The sequence below is a fragment of the Bufo gargarizans genome, chromosome 5, assembly GCF_014858855.1.
Source record: "Bufo gargarizans isolate SCDJY-AF-19 chromosome 5, ASM1485885v1, whole genome shotgun sequence".
Lineage (NCBI taxonomy): Eukaryota > Metazoa > Chordata > Amphibia > Anura > Bufonidae > Bufo > Bufo gargarizans.
The window spans coordinates 466973512-466996254 of NC_058084.1; the positions used below are offsets into that span (position 1 = coordinate 466973512).

Sequence of the window (22743 nt, forward strand, 5' to 3'; positions counted from 1 at the left end):
CACTGGGTGGCAGTCTCCTGTACAGGACATCCTGAGGCCACCCCAGGACATGTAGCTGCCGAGATCCACCATGAACGTGCTTACTAGCCAACTCTCCCAGAACGTCCACGAGGCTTCCATAGAAAAAGTCGCCATTTCTGAAAGAGTCAGCAAATCTCCTGGGTGCAACAGCGGCCCAAAAACTGTGCTTCAGGAACGTTTCCAGTGTCCAATCGGGACAGGTGCCACCGTGCAACAGGGTGAGTTCAAAAAATTCGGGAACTCACACTTCTCCTGGAGAAAACTTTTGAGGTATGTAAATGTGTCGTCCAAAATTACCATAAATATAGAACAACGATCAGAAATAGTTGGATGTTGGAACGGAGTTACTGTGGTTCCTTCAGACGTCTTGGCGTGTTCTTCTATCCCTTTATCTTTCATTAGTATTACCTTCTTGGAAAGTAGGGCGATCACCCTGAAAAGGGTGGTCCTATGCTCTTATCCTTTTTACATGTTTCCTCCTGAATTACTACAGTACGGTGAGGAGAGGATAACGCCCCTCTTAATGGTAGCCCCCCCGGAGCTCGCCCTGTAGTGATCGCCCTAATTTTCGAGAATACAATAGAGATGAAGGGATCGAACATCGCCGGTGGTAACCTATGGCAACGGCAACTAAAAGTATCAAGATCATACTGACCAACATTGGAGTTGGTAAACTAGGGACAAGTAGACCCTGCACCAGGGAACGCCCCCAAACTGTGCAGGGACTGTTTCTGAAAATTAGGGACTGTGGGCAACTATGGAAGACGACTCCAACATTCATCTTTGACGGAGCTATTCCACGTATTTATGGAGCATCTTAACAAACTTGATTTATATTTTAGACACTTTTTTTAGTTCGTTTTTAATCAGGCGGTGGCAAGCGAGCCACGAGGACCTAAAGTGCCACCATCCCAGGGCACAGGGGGGTAACGGGGCATCAAAAAATACACATCAACCTATGAGGTACATTTATCACGCTGACAGAGAATGAAAATGGCCGTGTTGCCTGCAGCAACCAATCAGAGCTCAGCTTTCACTTTCTTTCCTGCTCTGGGAAAATGAAAGTGTGATTGGTTGCTATGGGAAACAAGGCCTGAGGCCTACAATATCCTGCACAGAGTGTCAGCCCCGCCCCTTTCCTGGAACTGTTCTGAACTATGCACGCCCCTTTAATGACAGACCACACACATCTAAGGTCTAATTTTGGGGAGGTGACGGGAGGTGTAGGGACTTTGCCACCTCCAGGAAGTGTCCTCTCAGCCGTACCTTGCCTGCTGTTTGGGACTCTATCCTCAAGAATAGCGTCCCATAGTGTTTGCTCTGCACATAGTAATGTGCTTGACCGTCTACTGAGGTGGTCGCACATGCTCAGTTCCATCCTTCAACTGCCACCAGCCTTATCTACTGTTAAAAGCTGAGACAGTTAGAGGGAGAGAGCTGCAGCAGAAAGGACATGCCCTCTGAGCTGTGATAGGGAGAGAGCTGCAGCAGAAAGGACATGCCCCCTGAGCTGTGATAGGGAGAGAGCTGCAGCAGAAAGGACATGCCCCCTGAGCTGAAATAGAGAGCTGCAGCAGACAGGACATGCCCCCTGAGCTGAAATAGAGAGCTGCAGCAGAAAGGACACTGAGCTGTGATAGCAGGAAAGCTGCAGCAAAAAGAACCCCCCTCCCTTCCCCCAAGAAAGGACACACCCCTGAGGTGCCAGCTTGAAGAAAATCTAGCAGAGCAGTTGGAGCAGTGAATGGGGAGATCTCTGGATCCATGTGAGGTGCAGGGCCGGTTCTAGCTTTGTTAGAAAGAGATTGTCATGTGCTGTATCATGTCTGATTTTATTTTCTCACATAGATTATAGCATAACCCCTTTAAGGGGACATTGCAGGCCAAAATCACTGACTGTGTTATGCCTAGTACAGGGCTGGAAGGGGGCGGGGCATGACACGGTATCTAAATAACATCCAAGAGTGAATCATTGTGTCATGCTCCACCCACTCAGGCCCTGTCTGTTCCTTTAAGGAATCCTATTCTCCCAGGTAAGTTTATGTTGTTGAAGACCCCCAGATGAAAAGAGACTGTCCAAACCTGACACCCCCCGTGTGTCTGCAGCCAAACCCTCCTATACAGCAGCAGACAGACCCCCAATAATTCCCAGTCATAGAAGACGCCCAAATCTACAGGTCATTGTTCCTGAACTGGACAATATTATTATCAGGGTGGAGTGATCAACAGCCATGTGGTCTGAATCCAGCCCTGGGGTTATCTGTGGGGGTCAGCCGGGGGTCCGGGGGTAGGTCTGGACTATTATACATGCCACCCCTTCTGGAAAGCTGAGTCCAGCAGAATACAGGGACATGGGGCCTGAAAACCTGCTGCAGCCCACAAAGAACTGCATCCTGGACGAGGGTTTATTAACCAGCAGAGCAGCACTCCTGACGGCAGAGAGACATCCGCTGACTCCTGTTACCGATACCGCAGGAGTCAGATGTCGCCAGGGGCACCCCCCCCCCCCCCCCATAATAACTCCTCGATGTCTTGCCGACAGTTACAGCCACAGATTCTTAGGGCGGTGAGACTGGACTTGAATTCAGTCCCTCTGGAAGCTGCCGGCTGTGCTAACGTCAAAGGCGTGAATACTTATTCAATTATGTTGTCTTTCATTTCTGTAATGTATGTGAATGACTTTTTTTTCACTCTTTTTTCTATCAATCTACAAATCCTAGCTTAGAGGGTTTGATTGTAAGCTGTAACCATGGAGACGCATCGGTCCGCACAGGAGCTGCGGACACAACGGTAGATTATTAAGCTCATCTTCTATACAGTTGAATGCCCAGATGTGCAGATCTCTGACGGGGGGTTGATGATGATGATGATGATTTATATTGCGCCGACATCTCACACAGCACGACCCGTGAGCGCCGCGCCTCCAGCACTCGTAAAGTGAACATTTAGGAGGCAGCGGGCGAGCTCCCTTGTGTATCCCTCACCCGGCGCTTTTTTTCCAGCGCATGCACATGCTGTGATCATCCAGACGTTACTCCAGAGCTGCTGATCCGTTTCCCGGCATTACCAGAATCCCCGGGACGAGTCTGTTTACAGGAAGACATTAAAATCCTGCAAAAATTGCCTTTTTTAATGGTTACCAATTACCATAAATACAAAAGTCATCAGGCTCTGCAGATGTGGGGATGGGGATGTGGAGCGCGGGCGCCATCTGTTGGGCAGTGACTGGTACTGCAATGACAGGGCTTTATGTAAACAAGGATGCATTAAAATCCCAACCTTCATTAGCCCAAGGGCCGCAGTGTCCACTTAAAGGGGCAGGAATTAAAAAAATAATGTTGAGATAAATGGATGTTACAAACAGTTCTGTGAGCTGCAGACACGCTCGGACTGGCCCACAGGGGAACAGGTGAATCCCTGGTGGCCCCTGAGCAAGGTGGGCCCCTAGTCCTCAGCTGGCACATGTCACTGACTGCACTACATATAGATAGGCCACGTACAGCATCTAAAACCACCTGTATTTATGGAAAAAAACGGCAGGATTATTTAACAGATGAACCAGTTTTTTTTATTAATTTATAGATGTGTTTTTTATATTTGCATGTAGCTTTACAGCAGGCCCCCAGAATGAATGTTACTGGTGGGCCGTAGGCATCCCAGTCTGACACTGGGTCCAGGAGAGACGACTCTCAAGGTGATGGCCGAAGCATCTGCCAGGGCCACAAAGTGGTTGTGACATTGGTGGGTGCAAAATATAAATATAACAAGCTGCACTGTGTACAGATATATAGTATATACAGCAGTGTACTGATATGTGAGGTACGAGGTATAATAGATGCAGTGTGTACAGATATATAGTATATACAGCAGTGTACTGATAGGTGAGGTACGAGGTATAATAGATGCAGTGTGTACAGATATATAGTATATACAGCAGTGTACTGATATGTGAGGTACGAGGTATAATAGATGCAGTGTACAGATATATAGTATATACAGCAGTGTACTGATATGTGAGGTACGAGGTATAATAGATGCAGTGTGTACAGATATATAGTATATACAGCAGTGTACTGATATGTGAGGTACGAGGTATAATAGATGCAGTGTGCACAGATATATAGTATATACAGCAGTGTACTGATATGTGAGGTACGAGGTATAATAGATGCAGTGTACAGATATATAGTATATACAGCAGTGTACTGATATGTGAGGTACGAGGTATAATAGATGCAGGGTGTACAGATATATAGTATATACAGCAGTGTACTGATATGTGAGGTACGAGGTATAATAGATGCAGTGTGCACAGGTATATAGTATATACAGCAGTGTACTGATATGTGAGGTACGAGGTATAATACATGCAGTGTGTACAGATATATAGTATATACAGCAGTGTACTGATATGTGAGGTACGAGGTATAATAGATGCAGTGTGTACAGATATATAGTATATACAGCAGTGTACTGATATGTGAGGTACGAGGTATAATAGATGCAAGTGTGTACAGATATATAGTATATACAGCCATGTGTTACTGATATGTGAGGTATGAGGCATAATAGATGCCAGTGTAAGTACTAGATATATAGTATATACTAGCCCAGTGTGTACGCGTATATGTGAGGTACGATGCCGCGCTATATATAATAGATGCCCCATTGTTACAGATATATAGTATATACAGCAGTTGTAACTGATAGGTGACGGTACGAAGTGCGATAATAGATGCAGTGTACAGATATATAGTATATACAGACAGGTGTACTGCATTATGTGACGAGTACGCAGATATAATAAGATGCCGTGTACAGATATATAGTATATACAGCAGTGTACTGATATGTGAGGTACGAGGTATAATAGATGCAGTGTGTACAGATATATAGTATATACAGCAGTGTACTGATATGTGAGGTACGAGGTATAATAGATGCAGTGTGTACAGGTATATAGTATATACAGCAGTGTACTGATATGTGAGGTACGAGGTATAATAGATGCAGTGTGTACAGATATATAGTATATACAGCAGTGTACTGATATGTGAGGTACGAGGTATAATAGATGCAGTGTGTACAGATATATAGTATATACAGCAGTGTACTGATATGTGAGGTACGAGGTATAATAGATGCAGTGTGTACAGATATATAGTATATACAGCAGTGTACTGATAGGTGAGGTACGAGGTATAATAGATGCAGTGTGTACAGATATATAGTATATACAGCAGTGTACTGATAGGTGAGGTACGAGGTATAATAGATGCAGTGTGTACAGATATAGTATATACAGCAGTGTACTGATATGTGAGGTACGAGGTATAATAGATGCAGTGTGTACAGATATATAGTATATACAGCAGTGTACTGATAGGTGAGGTACGAGGTATAATAGATGCAGTGTGTACAGATATATAGTATATACAGCAGTGTACTGATATGTGAGGTACGAGGTATAATAGATGCAGTGTGTACAGATATATAGTATATACAGCAGTGTACTGATATGTGAGGTACGAGGTATAATAGATGCAGTGTGCACAGGTATATAGTATATACAGCAGTGTACTGATATGTGAGGTACGAGGTATAATAGATGCAGTGTGTACAGATATATAGTATATACAGCAGTGTACTGATATGTGAGGTACGAGGTATAATAGATGCAGTGTGTACAGATATATAGTATATACAGCAGTGTACTGATATGTGAGGTACGAGGTATAATAGATGCAGTGTGTACAGATATATAGTATATACAGCAGTGTACTGATATGTGAGGTACGAGGTATAATAGATGCGGTGTATACAGATATATAGTATATACAGCAGTGTACTGATAGGTGAGGTACGAGGTATAATAGATGCAGTGTGTACAGATATATAGTATATACAGCAGTGTACTGATAGGTGAGGTACGAGGTATAATAGATGCAGTGTGTACAGATATATAGTATATACAGCAGTGTACTGATATGTGAGGTACGAGGTATAATAGATGCAGTGTGTACAGATATATAGTATATCCAGCAGTGTACTGATATGTGAGGTACGAGGTATAATAGATGCAGTGTGTACAGATATATAGTATATACAGCAGTGTACTGATAGGTGAGGTACGAGGTATAATAGATGCAGTGTGTACAGATATATAGTATATACAGCAGTGTACTGATATGTGAGGTACGAGGTATAATAGATGCAGTGTGTACAGATATATAGTATATACAGCAGTGTACTGATAGGTGAGGTACGAGGTATAATAGATGCAGTGTGTACAGATATATAGTATATACAGCAGTGTACTGATATGTGAGGTACAAGGTATAATAGATGCAGTGTGTACAGGTATATAGTATATATAGCAGTGTACTGATATGTGAGGTACGAGGTATAATAGATGCAGTGTGTACAGACTGCTCATACCAGATCATAAGCAATTGCATACTGCAAACCAAGTTGAGCAAGCAGAACTGTCAGTTAGACCTCATATCTACCTCTCAGAGAGATCATAAAGGGCTTAAGTAACTTACAGTGAGAGAACAGATACTGAAGAGAGAAATATATCCACCATTTTATGTTATATGACAAGATTGAACAGTTGAACCACCATCTTAAGAATACCGCCATTTTGTGATATCTTTTCAACACGTGTTATGTACATGGACTATCTGCTGCGGAGGCGGCAGTGTTATATATGAAGAACAGTTGAAGTTAATAAAGAAGTTAATTCAAGCATTTGGGGTGCTCTTTAAATAGTCCCAATAGTAAATCTGTCTACAGATTCATTTTCATAAGAAAACACGCCCACTTTCAGAAAACTAACGAGCATAGCGCAGAGCCGGAAAAAGGCGCAGTTTTAGCGGTTGCGCAAAAATTTGCTACTTTTTCACTCCATTATTCTGACTTGAGCTAATGATAAATCTGGCCCAATGTGTTTTTTCACTGAGGCCCCATTCACTTCTATGGGGCCAGGGCTACACAGAATATAGAACATGCTGCGATTCTCATGCAACGCAGAACTGATGCGTGAAAAACAACGCTCCTGTACACAGAACCATTGAAATGAATGGGTGTGGATTCAGTCCGGGTGCTATGCCTTCATGATGAAGCGGTCAAAGATTACAGCAAAGTCTTCCCATGTTAGCAACTCTATGGAGGTTGTCTACAGACACCCAGCATGGCACATGTCTCAGCGAAGCTCATCTGTCTTCCTCTAAGTGACAAGGACACCTTCAAAACCTCTTATAATTGAGGTGATGTGACTATTTTTCTGGAGGTTGGTAACTTACATTGTTGTTAGCGCCCTCTCTGGTGAAGACGTATAATGTGGGGTCCCTCTGCAGGTGGTATGAACTCAGTAATGCATCTGGGGCCCCCAGGAGGAGCTGAAAGGAGAGAGATTTTCAGAATAAGATCATTGAGACAACAAAGATGTCAGCAGGTAGGAGCGGTGAGACAATTGGGTGGTCTATGAGACCTCCAGCCTGATACGGGGCCCACGAGTGCCCCATGAACTCCAATGATCTGGCAGGAGCCCAAGTGGAAACTATCATCATTGACAATATATAAGGAGACTGTGCTGCCACATTTTAAATCAAATGAGGCCAAACTGAAAGCAAAAATACCAAAAGGATGTAAAATGCATCAGAAGCTTTATGTAATCTCAAGAGGTCTCACCACTGCACCAAGTGATTGCTGTCCAATAAAGCGATGGGGTACACCACGAGAACTTGCACACTCTAGATATGCCCAGTGTTCCCACCATGTAGCCACCACTTTACATAGAGTTCATGTCCTATGGTCCATCTGGCCCTGAATATGCCTTCTGCATCTTCTGCAGTACAACCTCCACACTTAACTCACCTGGTAGAATGAATGGAAATTCCTTTCCCCTGGCTGCTGCTTCAGGACCCGAGACTGGAAGGAGAAGACATCGTGTTTAGGGATTATGAAATGTTCATTTGGAGTACATGGTCCATGCCAAGATGGAAATCACATGTCACAGACGGTGTACAGGAAACAAGACAATGCAACATGCATATATGACTCACTGGATCCAAAGCTAAGGAACCAAAAGGGAGACCCCTGCACAAAACCTGGCACTTTCCCTGGCTGCTCAGCCTATGCAAAGATCCCAAAGGTGGATGGTTGCATATCCACGTACCTCGACTATATAACCCCTGAACACCCTACAATAGTGAGGGGACACGACCACCGGCTCCCTACACCAGACACGGAGGGAGTCAGGGTCACCTGGGATCCAGCAAACAGAAAATAACAGATAAATGTACAGCACTTAACTTTGTAGCAGACTGGGAAACAGGATCAGCAGGCACACACACTCCAGGAAGTAGTATAAGCCGCCCAGTATTGCATTATGGGGTGGAATTTAAAGGGATGCAATCAGTCCAACTACATGACAGCTGAGAGAGGCTAACGAGATGAGGAACTGAACACCACAACAAGGAAAACTCAAGGAGGAGGTTCTGAAAGGCTTCTGTCAGAGCTTCTCAGCTGTCTGGTTGTGACAGTACCCCTCCCTCTACGAGTGGACTCCGGACACTCAGAGCCCACTTTCTCAGGATGGGACCTATGGAAAGCCCTGATGAGACGAGAGGCCTTAATGTCCGTCACTGGGACCCACATCCTCTCCTCAGGACCATAACCCTCCCAATGAACAAGGTACTGGAGAGAACCGCGGACAAGACGAGAATCCACAATCCTAGAGACCTGAAATTCAAGATTCCCATCAACCATAATCGGAGGAGGAGGCAAAGGCGAGGGTACAATGGGTTGAACATAAGGTTTCAATAAGGACTTATGAAAAACATTATGGATCTTCCAAGTCTGAGGAAGATCAAGACGGTAGGCAACAAGATTGATGACAGACAGGATTTTGTAAGGCCCAATAAACCTAGGACCCAAATTCCAGGAGGGAACCTTCAATTTGATATTCTTGGTAGACAACCACACCAGATCACCAACATTCAGATCCGGACCAGGCACACGTCTCTTATCTGCCACACGCTTATATCTCTCACTCATGCTCTTTAGATTATCCTGAATCTTTTGCCAAATAGATGACAAAGACGAGGAGAATCTGTCCTGATCAGGTAAACCAGAAGACCCCTCTCCCGAGAAAATCCCAAACTGCGGATGAAACCCATATGCACCAAAAAATGGTGACATATCAGAGGACTCCTGACGACGGTTATTTAAAGCAAACTCAGCAAGGGACAAAAAAGAACACCAATCCTCCTGATTCTCCGCCACAAAACAGCGCAGATATGTCTCCAGATTCTGATTGACGCGCTCCGTCTGGCCATTCGACTGCGGGTGGAAAGCAGAAGAGAATGACAACGAACCCCCAAGCGAGAACAGAAAGCCTTCCAGAATCTGGAAACAAACTGCGTGCCCCTATCAGAGACTATGTCTGAAGGAATACCGTGCAATTTGACAATGTGATCAATAAATGCCTGCGCCAGCGTCTTAGCATTGGGCAAACCAGGAAAAGGGATGAAATGCACCATTTTGCTAAAACGGTCCACCACCACCAGAATCACAGTCTTCCCCGAGGAACGAGGCAGGTCCGTTATGAAGTCCATGGACAGATGTGTCCAAGGACGGGAAGGAATGGGTAAGGGAAGGAGAGGACCTGACGGCCGTGAATGAGGGACTTTGGCACGAGCGCAAGTCTCGCAGGCTGCCACAAAACCCTCAACCGACTTACGAAGCGCAGGCAACCAGAATCTCCGAGCGATGAGATCCAGTGTGGCTCTTGCCCCCGGGTGCCCAGCAAGGACCGTATCGTGGTGTTCCTTAAAAATCTTGTGTCTTAAAGCGAGAGGCACAAACAACCTCCCAGGAGGACAAAGATCAGGAGCCTCTGACTGGGCTGCCTGCACCTCTGCCTCCACCTTCGGCTAAAATGGGACGCTGGTCTTCAAAATTCCCGCCTCCCGGAAAACAACGTGACAGGGCATCCGCCTTCACATTCTTAACCTCAGGGCGGAATGTGACAACAAAATTAAATCTTGAAAAGAACAAAGACCATCTGGCCTGTCTCGGGTTCAGACGCTTGGCTGACTCCAAGTAGGCCAGATTTTTATGGTCCGTAAACACGGTAATAGGGTGTCTGGCTCCCTCTAGCCAATGGAGCTATTCCTCAAAAGCCAACTTGATGGCCAACAATTCCCTATCTCCCACATCGTAATTTCTCTCTGCGGAGGAGAGTTTTTTCGAGAAAAAGGCACACGGTCGCCATTTGGCAGGAGAGGAACTCTGAGACAAGACCGCACCCACACCCACCTCAGAAGCATCAACCTCAACTATGAAGGGTAGAGAAATATCAGGTTGTACCAAGATGGGAGCGGAAGCAAAACTCTCCTTGATATTAGAAAAAGCCTTACGCGCCTCTACCGACCAAGAAAAAAAATCTACCCCCTTTCTGGTCATATCAGTGAGTGGTTTAACAATAGAGGAATAATTCAAAATAAACTTCCTGTAATAATTGGCAAAGCCCAAAAAACGCATCAGCGCCTTCTGATTCTCAGGAAGCTCCCACTCAAGCACAGCGCGGACCTTCTCGGGGTCCATGCGAAAACCAGAAGCGGAGAGAAGAAACCCCAAAAATTGAATTTCTGGAACCGCAAACACGCATTTTTCCAGTTTCGCATATAGTTTATTCTCCCGCAGGATGAGCAAGACCTGACGTAAATGTTCCTTATGAGTTTTGAAATCAGGAGAAAAAATCAAAATGTCATCCAAATACACTAATACAAATTTTCCCATCAAATGATAAAAAATGCTGTTCACGAAATGCTGAAAAACGGCTGGGGCATTCATCAAACCAAAAGGCATAACCAAATTCTCAAAATGGCCCTCAGGGGTATTGAAGGCCGTCTTCCATTCGTCTCCTTCTCTGACCCTGACCAGGTTGTATGCCCCTCTTAGATCTAATTTGGAAAAGACTTTAGCCCCAACAATCTGGTTAAACAGGTCCGGGATCAGAGGAAGCGGATAAGGGTCACGAATAGTGATACTGTTCAGCTCCCTGAAATCCAGACAAGGTCTTAAAGAACCATCTTTTTTCTTAACAAAGAAAAAACCAGCGGCAACAGGTGACTTCGAGGGTCGTATGTGTCCTTTTCTCAGACTCTCAGAGATATAAGCACGCATAGCGATCCTCTCAGGTTGGGAAAGATTGTATAAACGAGATTTAGGCAGCTTGGCGCCTGGGATGAGATTAATAGGGCAATCGTACTCCCTGTGCGGGGGCAAATCCTGAACTCCACTCTCAGAGAAGACATCCGAAAATTCAGAGAGAAAAGATGGTACAGTCTTAGTAGAAACCTCAGAAACAGATGTCGTGAGGCAATTCTCTCTGCAAAAGTCACTCCAACCATTTATTTGCCTCGCTTGCCAATCAATGGTGGGGTTATGTTTAGTGAGCCAGGGCAGCCCCAACACTAGAGGAGTAGGCAAACCGCTAAGGACGAAACATGACATATCCTCAACATGAGCATCACTCACAATTAAACGGATATTGTGAACTATGCCCTTTAATGATTTCTGAGAAAGTGGAGCGGAATCAATAGCAAAAACAGGAATATCCTTTCCCAAAGTGCACACCTGGAAACCATGAGTTATTGCAAATTGATTATCAATGAGATTGACCGCTGCTCCACTATCCACAAAAATCTCACAAAAAATGCTCTTGCTCTCTAGCGCCACCCTAGCAGGCAGGACAAAACGGGAACTACAAGCAAACGGAAAACCTTCAATTTCCGCCTCAACCCTGCCAATAGTAACAGACGGAACATTTTTAAAAGATATTTTCCTCTTTGTTTCTTTATTACTCCCAGAGAACTGCCTGAATCTCCTAGAGGGACAAACATTTGCCAAATGATTTATACCTCCACAACAAAAACAAACCCTCCCATGCGAGCTGAATCTTCTATTGTCAGAAGCAATCAATCCCAGCTGCATGGGCTCCTGCTCAGAAGGGGCTGACAGCGACCGAGACCCCTGCGCACAGAATGAGACCGCTGCACTGTCCTGGGACTGAGTATGACAGGAAGGAGATATCTCTCCTCTCTCTCTAAGACACCTGTCAATACGAACGGCCTGAGACATAGCAGAGTCCAAAGAAATAGGCCTTTCATGAAAGGCAAATGCATCTTTGAATCCCTCTGAAAGACCATGGCAAAATTGACTTCGGAGTGCAGCATCATTCCAACCAGTATCAGCTGCCCATCTCCGAAATTCTGAGCAGTATATCTCTGCGGATTGTTTACCCTGGCATAGGAGACGTAGTCTAGACTCCGCCAGAGCAATACGATCCGGATCATCATATATCTGACCCAGGGCTAAAAAGAATTCATCCACTGAACGGAGGGGCCGTGCCCCCTCCGGCAGCGAAAAGGCCCAGGACTGAGCGTTACCCCTGAGCAGCGATATAATGATCCCCACCCTCCGTTCCTCATCACCAGAGGAATGGGGAAGAAGGCGAAAATGGAGTTTGCAAGCCTCTCTAAAACGCACAAAATTCTCACTACCCCCGGAAAACGTATCCGGGAGCGAGATCTTAGGCTCAGAACAAACTCCATGAACGCCAGCTGAACCGGTCACTTGAAGCTGAGAAAAAGTCCTGCGGAGATCAGCTACCTCCAATGAAAGACCCTGAAGGCGTTCCGCTAAAAGTGAAACCGGATCCATGCTTGAGATGGTTTTGGCGGCTTATAATGTCACGGACGGTGTACAGGAAACAAGACAATGCAACATGCATATATGACTCACTGGATCCAAAGCTAAGGAACCAAAAGGGAGACCCCTGCACAAAACCTGGCACTTTCCCTGGCTGCTCAGCCTATGCAAAGATCCCAAAGGTGGATGGTTGCATATCCACGTACCTCGACTATATAACCCCTGAACACCCTACAATAGTGAGGGGACACGACCACCGGCTCCCTACACCAGACACGGAGGGAGTCAGGGTCACCTGGGATCCAGCAAACAGAAAAATGTACAGCACTTAACTTTGTAGCAGACTGGGAAATAGGATCAGCATGCACACACACTCCAGGAAGTAGTATAAGCCGCCCAGTAATGCATTATGGGGTGAAATTTAAAGGGATGCAATCAGTCCAACTACATGACAGCTGAGAGAGGCTAACGAGATGAGGAACTGAACACCACAACAAGGAAAACTCAAGGAGGAGGTTCTGAAAGGCTTCTGTCAGAGCTTCTCAGCTGTCTGGTTGTGACATCACATTTCTGTAAGTCTGGCAGGTCATGATTCCTCTTTTCACCTTCTCAAGGAGATAGTTGTTGATGTGTCCTCCGGTAGGGTCTCCCTTGAAGTCAAAGTTGATGTCCATGTATTTTCCAAATCTACTAGAGTTGTCGTTACGGTTGGTTTTGGCATTTCCGAAGGCTTCAAGGACACAGTTGGACTTCAGCAGAACGTTCTTCACCCTGGAAAGGATAAGTTGTGGAGATCCTTTATCTTTAATACAACTGATCGTCACATTGTGAAAACGAATTCTAGCTAAGAGGTTTAAAAAACAGCAATGGATATTACTAATCAAAAAATATCTGAGCTGCAACTCTGGATCAGATGATAATGGCAGGATTGTGATGGGATCTAAAACCATGCCTTCCAGTAAAGTACTTGTTATGAGACTCAGGAGCCTGGCTATGGGCATTTATTCCATAAAATAGGCTTCACATATAGAAATAGATATTACCAATCTGAGCAACAGCCACAGATCATAATATAAAGGTGGGACCGTGATGGGATCTACAACCATGCCTCACAGCAAAATGTGTTTAGTATTCGACTTAAGAACCAGGTTGTGGGCATTAATCCAGAAAATGTTTGTAATGTATAGCAATGGATATTACTAATCTGCAAGTTCTAATATACAGCCCCAGATCAGATAAAAAAGGTGGACCATGATGGGCTCTGAATTCATGCCTGATAGCAAAGTATGCTAATTATAAGACCCAGGATACAGTTTGTTGGATTTCATTTCAGAATATATAAAGTTAAAGGGTACCTAAACCATTACACAAAGCTTCGTAGCTCTCCTCTGCTTTTGCTGTATGCAGAATGTGGATCCATTGAAGGTATATAGGATCTGTACTCTACATGCTACAAAATTAAGAGAAGAGCTCATGCAAGCGAAGGTGGAAATCACTCTGAAAAGCGCCACTGCACCTACCGTGCTTTGAGTGAAGGTTTAGGTACCCTTTAACACATAGCAATGGATTCAACTAATCAGCACACTTTGAGCTACAGCTGCAGATCATAATGACAGTGGGACCGTCATGGAATCTACAACCATGCCTCACACCAAAATGTGCTTATAATGACACTCAGGAGCCTGGTTGTGGACATCAATCCAGAAAATATGCTTAACATATAGCAATGGATCTTCCTAATCACATTCTGATCTACAGCCCCAGATAAGATAATAACAATGGGACCATGATGGGGTCTACATCCATGCCTTACAGCAAAGTGTGCTTATGAGGCCCAGAAGTTCAAGCTACTCTAGCAGAAGAACACACAGAATCTGCTGCAAGTTCTCAAGCTTTTAATACCAGGACCTTCAAGATTTCCTAAAAGTTGTCAGTTTGTGATTAAAGTGTTATAGTAATAGCTTAATGCAACAGTTGCACTACTTAATAATTTCCAGTATAAATGCTACAAAGATTTCATATAATACTAAGGATCCATAGCAAAGTGCTGCTGTAATCAACTAACCTCACCCCTCCAATCAAAGTATTGAGTGAGGTATTTGAATCACCTAACAGTGGCGTCAGGGCCAGGTATATGTTCTCCTGTTTTCACACTAGCTCCTGGCTTTTTATCTGAACTCTGTATCTAAAATGTGAACCTCAATCTGCACATCCTGACTTTGAGCCTGAACCCTGAAACCATAATCTAAATCTATGGATCCTGAATCTTGAACTATACCCTGAATCTGAATCTAAACCACAACAACGTAACTTGAACCTGAATCTGAGCCTGAAACCAGAACCTGAATGTGCAGAGTCTAAGTCTGAACCTGAACTCTGTAACTTTAACTTGAATCTGAGTCTGAACCCTGAATTCAATGGGTCCACGATCTGCAAGATACAGTAAAAGATAGGACATGTCCTATCTTTTATGAAGCGGAGGCATGGACCTGGAAGCCCAGGGAAGGGCTTCTGTTTTTTTCTGTGGACTTGCGGGTCTGTGCCTCCGCTCTGCAAAAGATGTCCTATCTTTCATCGTATGTTCATTCTCACGGCCAGTGCCCATGCTTTGCGGATCCATGTTTTGCGGTCCACAACGCAGGCATGGCAGCACTACGAGCGTGTGAATGGCAAATTAGCTCCTCCAGAAGAAGAAACAAACAGTCTCTCTAGTGCCACCTATAGGTCTACTGAGTCTGACCCATTTAGGAGCCTTAAAACTTCTCTAGAGATATCAGCCAAACTAGAAGGGGTCTCTGTGAAGGAATTAAGACTTTTTTGACACATTTTGCCCTGAGGCATTGAAAATATCCTTATGTCTGTGGATTATCACTCGCCTTTCCACCTCCTCTCGTTGTGTGGGGTTGGTTATGGCTGCGATGTACTGCATGATGTACTTGCTGGCCTCAGTCTTCCCTGCGCCGCTCTCCCCTGTAAGAGGAAACAAGAGTCAACCTGCGATTCAAGCTTCATGCAGATTTCTGCAGTGAATGACCCCCAGCGAGGCTGTGGCACCTGATATAACAATACACGTGTCCTTCGCTCTCCGCTTCATGGCCTTGTACGCTGCATCTGCGATGGCGTAGAGATGTGGGGGCCGCTCGTACAGCTCTCGCCCCCGGTAATATTCAATCATGTCTTTTCCATACAGGGCTATGTTTTTATAAGGGTTTACAGACACGACAACTTCCCCAATATACGTGTAGATCCGGCCACGCTCAAACCTGCAGAGGTGGAAAAAAAGAGTGTCAGCTTCTGGGTCTACAGGAGACAGAGGCATAGCTACCATGGAAGTAGGGGAAGTGGCTGGTACGGGGCCCGAACTCAGAAAGGGGCCCAGGAGAAGGACAAATGGATTTATTTTCAGAGTCCAGGGAACGGTGAGTATGGTGCTCCCAGTCCTAGCATTGGTATTACTTACCGATCCCTGCTCTTCTCCAGGTGCCTGCGCAGCACTAAGTCCTGGCTGCGCACGGCTTCAGGACGTTGCGTGCGTAAGAGCGAACTATGACCTGATGCTGTGTGATGCCAGGTCACAGTGAGTGCGTGTCTAGATACAGCGCAGCAAAAAGAACGGAGGCGTCCACAGGAGGAGAAGAGAGGCGAGTATTTATCTTTATCTTTAGTCAGTTCTAGCTATGCCACTGCTGGATAGGTAGAAATAATGCTTCAGAGACAAGGTATCTAATCAGCCTTGTGTGATACTGTCTGCTGAACCTCTGTATCTAAACCAATCATGTTTGATACTGTCTGCTGAGCTGTGTATCTAATCCTATCCTGTGTGATACTGTCTGCTGAGCTGTGTATCTAATCCTATCCTGTGTGATACTGTCTACTGAGCTGTGTATCTAATTCTGTCCCGTGTGATACTGTCTGCTGAACCTCTGTATCTAAACCAATCATGTTTGATACTGTCTGCTGAGCTGTGTATCTAATCCTATCCTGTGTGATACTGTCTGCTGAGCTGTGTATCTAATCCTATCCTGTGTGATACTGTCTGCTGAGCTGTGTATCTAATCCTATCCTGTGTGATACTGTCTACTGAGCTGTGTATCTAATTCTGTCCCGTGTGATACTGTCTGCTGAACCTCTGTATCTAAACCAATCATGTTTGATACTGTCTGCTGAGCTGTGTATCTAATCCTATCCTGTGTGATACTGTCTGCTGAGCTGTGTATCTAATCCTATCCTGTGTGATACTGTCTGCTGAGCTGTGTATCTAATCCTATCCTGTGTGATACTGTCTACTGAGCTGTGTATCTAATTCTGTCCCGTGTGATACTGTCTGCTGAACCTCTGTATCTAAACCAATCATGTTTGATACTGTCTGCTGAGCTGTGTATCTAATCCTATCCTGTGTGATACTGTCTGCTGAGCTGTGTATCTAATCCTATCCTGTGTGATACTGTCTGCTGAGCTGTGTATCTAATCCTATCCTGTGTGATACTGTCTACTGAGCTGTGTATCTAATTCTGTCCCGTGTGATACTGTCTGCTGAGCTGTGTATCTAATCCTATCCTGTGTGATACTGTCTACTGAGCTGTGTATCTAATTCTGTCCCGTGTGATACTGTCTGCTGAGCTGTGTATCTAATCCTATCCTGTGTGATACTGTCTGCTGAGCTGTGTATCTAATCCTATCCTGTGTGATACTGCCTGCTGAGCTGTGTATCTAATCCTATCCTGTGTGATACTGCCTGCTGAGCTGTGTATCTAATCCTATCCTGTGTGATACTGTCTGCTGAGCTGTGTATCTAATCCTATCCTGTGTGATACTGCCTGCTGAGCTGTGTATCTAATCCTATCCTGTGTGATACTGTCTGCTGAGCTGTGTATCTAATCCTATCCTGTGTGATACTGTCGGCTGAGCTGTGTATCTAATCCTATCCTGTGTGATACTGCCTGCTGAGCTGTGTATCTAATCCTATCCTGTGTGATACTGCCTGCTGAGCTGTGTATCTAATCCTATCCTGTGTGATACTGTCTGCTGAGCTGTGTATCTAATCCTGTCCTGTGTGATACTGTCTGCTGAGCTGTGTATCTAATCCTATCCTGTGTGATACTGTCTGCTGAGCTGTGTATCTAATCCTATCCTGCGTGATACTGTCTGCTGAGCTGTGTATCTAATCCTGTCCTGTGTGATACTGTCTGCTGAGCTGTGTATCTAATCCTCTCCTGTGTGATACTGACTGCTGAGCTGTGTATCTAATCCTATCCTGTGTGATACTGTCTGCTGAGCTGTGTATCTAATCCTCTCCTGTGTGATACTGTCTGCTGAGCTGTGTATCTAATCCTCTCCTGTGTGATACTGCCTGCTGAGCTGTGTATACAGTTTTAAAGAACCAAAACTCAATATTACCCATCATAAACAGAAAAAAGGAAATGTGATTGTCTGGTGTTCGCTTACTGGGAGCCGAGCCTGTGCGGTGGTCTCACTGATAACCAGCGGGTGCACAGACATCTTATATCACACTGTGCAGAACTTCCTGCTCCATCTATAGCAAGAAAGTACAACACAAATACTCCTGACATATAGACACTGCACAGTACTACTTCTCCTATTGCGGACAAGATTAGGCATTTTCTATTATAGTGCCGGCGATGTGCGGTCCACAAAATGCGGAAGTACATTGCCGGAGTCAGTGTTTTGCGGATCCGCAAAACACATACGGATGTGTGAATGGACCCTTACGCTGTATATATAGACACTGCACAGTACCACTTCTCCTGTCCTGTATACTGGGTGTAATCCTCAGTATCTGCTCTTATTCTGTATATATGGACACTGCACAGTACCACTTCTCCTGTCCTGTATACTGGGTGTAATTCTCAGTATCTCTGTCAAGTATAACGGGGAAGCGAGGGACACCAGAATGACAACAGAAGGGAAAAGACACAGAACTAGGCCGCAAGGCTAGGGAGAGGGGAAAGGTCACCTCCTAGGAATCCCCTACACCTGGCCCTGACTCCTGGTAGTATGTATAGACCCTGAAGGTGGGAAAATACATATGCCGTAACCTAAACCCTAGGAACCCTGAAATTCCCTAGAGGTAGTGACAGGGAATGAGACTACTGGTTCCTTCCCGGATGAACGAACCAGCGTCTCCCTGAGGTCTAGAAACAACAAGCACAAGGGAACAACCAAATACAACGAGCAGTACAACTTATAGAAAATGGATGAACAGGAACACAGGTAAGGTCCACACACCAGCTCTTCCAAATCCAAGCAGAGAATATCAACCCCATGGTATGACGTGTGAGACCAAACTAAATAGGGAAGCAGTAATGACCACAAGCTGCACCTGACAAGAGGTGTGGTCATTACCAAACAACAACACTGAGAATCAAGAGACTGTCAGTTAACCTCATGTGCAGTCAGTCTCTCCGATCTTCTAACCTCTGTCACAGAAGGTACCGTGACAGTACCCCTCCCCTTCTACGGGTGACCTCCGGACACCCAGGACCGACCTTATCCGGATTAGCTCTGTGAAAGGCTTTCACAAGGTGACTAGCATTAACGTTGGCTCCTGGAACCCACATTCTCTCCTCTGGACCGTAACCCTTCCAGTGAACAAGATACTGGGGGGGATCTATAGGGAATTTGGGAGTCCACTATGCTGTGTCACAGCAAGTGGGGATAAGAGGAACACCAAGTAAACAAACAGCAACAGGTAAACAGACTAGGCCCCAAAGCTAGGGAGGAGGGAATGGTAACCTCCTAACAATCCCTGAGCCTCTCCCTGACTGCTGACAGTATGAGAAAGTCCTGATGGTGAACAAACTCATACGCTGGAACCTAAGCCCTGCTGACACTGAAGCAAACCCTAACTTAGGGAGCAGGGAATGAGACAGCCAGTACCTTCCATCGTGAAGGGACCAGCAGCAAAACATTAGAAGCAAAACATGCACAAAGGGGAGAACAGGAGGACTTAGCTTGAGATGAGCGGGAAGTAGAGGATCTACAAACAACCAGTATAGAACTCCAGAAGGAAAATATCAACCGCAAAGTCAGCAGTAAGATGCAGACTTAAATAGAGCCTCTTAAACAGCTAACGAGTAGAACCTGTGGAGAGGTGTGATCCAGCCCACAACAACAAACAGAATGGAAAAAGAAAGACCTGTCAGACTCACGTGCTGCAAGTCTATCCGATCTTCTCAGATCTCTCACAGGGCAGGCAGTGACATGCTGGCGATCTGAAATTCGATATTATCGTCCACCATGACAGTAGGGGGTGGCAGGGAGGACAGTTCAGCAGGTTCGACATATCTCTTCAGTAATAATTTGTAGAAAACATTAAGAATCTTTAAAGCCTGCGGACGGTCAAGACGAAAGGCTATCGAGTTAATAATGGCAGAGATCTTATATGGACCAATAAACCTTGGGCCCAACTTCCAAGATGGTACTTTTAACTTATTGTTTCTTGCGGACAGCCACACAGAATCACCCACTCTCAGGTCCGGACCACTCATACGTCTCTGGTCAGCCATTTGTTTATACTTCTTGCCCATTTTTTTTTCCAGATTATTTTGAATTTTCCACCAAATAGATGACAAAGAAGAGGAGAATCTTTCCTCTTCACGTATACCAGAAGTCTCAGTACCAGAAAATGTGCCAAACTGCAGATAGAACCCATATGCCCCCAAAAACGGCGACTTATCAGTGGACTCCTGCCTACGGTTATTTATGGCGAACTCGGCCAAAAACAAAAAAGAAGACCACTCCTGCTGATTCTCTGAGACAAAACATCTCAGATAAGTCTCCAGATTCTGGTTAGTGCGCCCAATCTGTCCGTTCGACTGAGGATGAAAAGCCGAAGAGAAGGACAATTGTATCCCCAAACGAGTGCAGAACGCCTTCCAGAATCTAGAAACAAACTGAGTCACCCTATCAGACACCACATCAAAGGGAATATGTAGCTTCACGATGTTATTGACAAACACTTGTGCGAGAGTTTTAGCATTAGGTAGCCCTGCTAATGCTATAAAGTGTGACATCTTACTGAAGCGATCAACAACCACCAGAATCACAGTTTTTCTTGAGGAATTTGGCAAATCTATGATAAAGTCCATGGACAAATGAGCCCAAGGTCTGGACAGGATGGACAACGGAAGTAGAGATCCTGAAGGCCGAGTATGTGTCACCTTAGCACGTGCACAAGTACTACAGGCTGACACATAGCCCTCCACACATTTACGCAACCCCGGCCACCAGAATCTACGAGAGATGAGATCAACCGTGGATCTGCTCCCAGGGTGTCCTGTAAGAACTGTACAGTGATGTTCCTCGAATACCTTGTGCCATAATTATGAAGAAACAAACAACTTTCCCGGAGGACAAGAATCCGATGCATCTCCCTGGGCCTCCAACACCTCTGCCTCAAGGTCGGGATAAAGGGCGGATATTACTACCCCTTCAGACAAGATAGGACCAGGATCTTCCGAATCACCCCCCCCCCCCCTCTTTCAGGAAAGCTTGACCTTCTTAATCCCAGGTCGATAGGTGACAATGAAATAAAATCTGCTACAAAACAACGTCCATCTGGCCTGCCTTGGGTTCAGATGTTTAGCCGACTCCAGGTAAACCAGATTTTTGTAATCGGTAATTACCGTAATAGGATGCATCGCTCCTTCCAACCAATGGCGCCATTCCTCAAAAGCCGACTTAATGGCCAGCAATTCTCTATTGCCTACGTCATAATTTCTTTCAGCAGCCAAGAGTTTCTTAGAGAAGAATGCACATGGGCGCCATTTACTATGTGAAGGGCCCTGAGGCAAGACTGATCCTACCCCTACCACGGATGCGTCAACCTCCACAATGAATGGCTGTGACTAGGGCTGAAACGATTATTCGAATAACTCGATTAAATCGAGTAAAAAAATTCATCATGCAGTTTCCCTGCATCGAGGAATCGTTTACATCACGTGATCACGGAGCGGGAGTGAAATTAAGCGTCTCACTCACCGCTTCCGTGTCCTCCGGAGGCCAGAGAGGCAGGACTGAGCGGCCGGCACAGCTGAGGAGGAGGAGGAGGGAGTCTCTCCCTCCCCACTGTGCGCGGCTGCCGCTGAAGACCAATGAGGACAGAGTAGGAGGAGGAGGGGAGGGACTGTGGCCACTGCGCTACCAATGAATGTGCCGGCCATATCCCACAGGGTCCCCCTCCTCCCCCCCATCATTGGTGGCAGTGTCAGTTCCGATCGGAGCCCCAGCAGTGTAATGCTACTGAAGTCCTGGCTGCCATGGTATGTTAGTGAGCAGAGAGCAGCGCATTATACTCACGTGCGCTGTGGCCGCCGGTCGCTCCTTCTTCTGTCTGTGCGGCGGATTGCTAATGCTTACAGCATTAGCAATGCGCCGCACAGACCTATGAGAAGGAGCGACCGCCGGCCACAGCGCACGTGAGTATAATGCGCTGCTCTCTGCTCACTAACATACCATGGCAGCCAGGACTTCAGTAGCGTGACTCCTGGCTGCCATGGTAACCGATCGGAGCCCCAGCATTACACTGCTGGGGCTCCGATCGGAACTGCAAACTGCCACCAATGATTGGGGGGAGGAGGGGGACCCTGTGGCCACTGCCACCAATGATTAATACTGGGGAGGGAGGGAGGGGGGGTTGCGTTACCAGAGGGGGCAGGCAGATCAGAGGCTGGGGGGGAGGCAGATCAGAGGCTGGGGGGAGGCAGATCAGAGGCTGGGGGGGAGGCAGATCAGAGGCTGGGGGGGAGGCAGATCAGAGGCTGGGGGGGAGGCAGATCAGAGGCTGGGGGGAGGCAGATCAGAGGCTGGGGGGAGAGGCAGATCAGAGGCTGGGGGGGGGAGGCAGATCAGAGGCTGGGGGGGAGGCAGATCAGAGGCTGGGGGTGGAGGCAGATCAGAGGCTGGGGGGAGGCAGATCAGAGGCTGGGGGGGAGGCAGATCAGAGGCTGGGGGGGAGGCAGATCAGAGGCTGGGGGGGGAGGC

The 22743-nt window shown here is 46.0% G+C and overlaps 1 protein-coding gene across 1 annotated transcript in view; it reads right to left on the bottom strand.

Annotated features, from left to right (window-relative positions):
* Positions 1 to 22743, bottom strand: part of LOC122939519 (unconventional myosin-Id-like) — a 73131-nt gene that overhangs the window by 38121 nt on the left and 12267 nt on the right. The window contains exons 2-6 of the mRNA XM_044295588.1: positions 15796 to 16004; positions 15618 to 15711; positions 13347 to 13512; positions 7900 to 7953; positions 7326 to 7421 (exon numbers count right to left, since the gene is read on the bottom strand). Of these exons, the coding sequence (XP_044151523.1) occupies positions 7326 to 7421; positions 7900 to 7953; positions 13347 to 13512; positions 15618 to 15711; positions 15796 to 16004 (619 nt within the window). The remainder of the gene's footprint in view (positions 1 to 7325; positions 7422 to 7899; positions 7954 to 13346; positions 13513 to 15617; positions 15712 to 15795; positions 16005 to 22743) is intronic.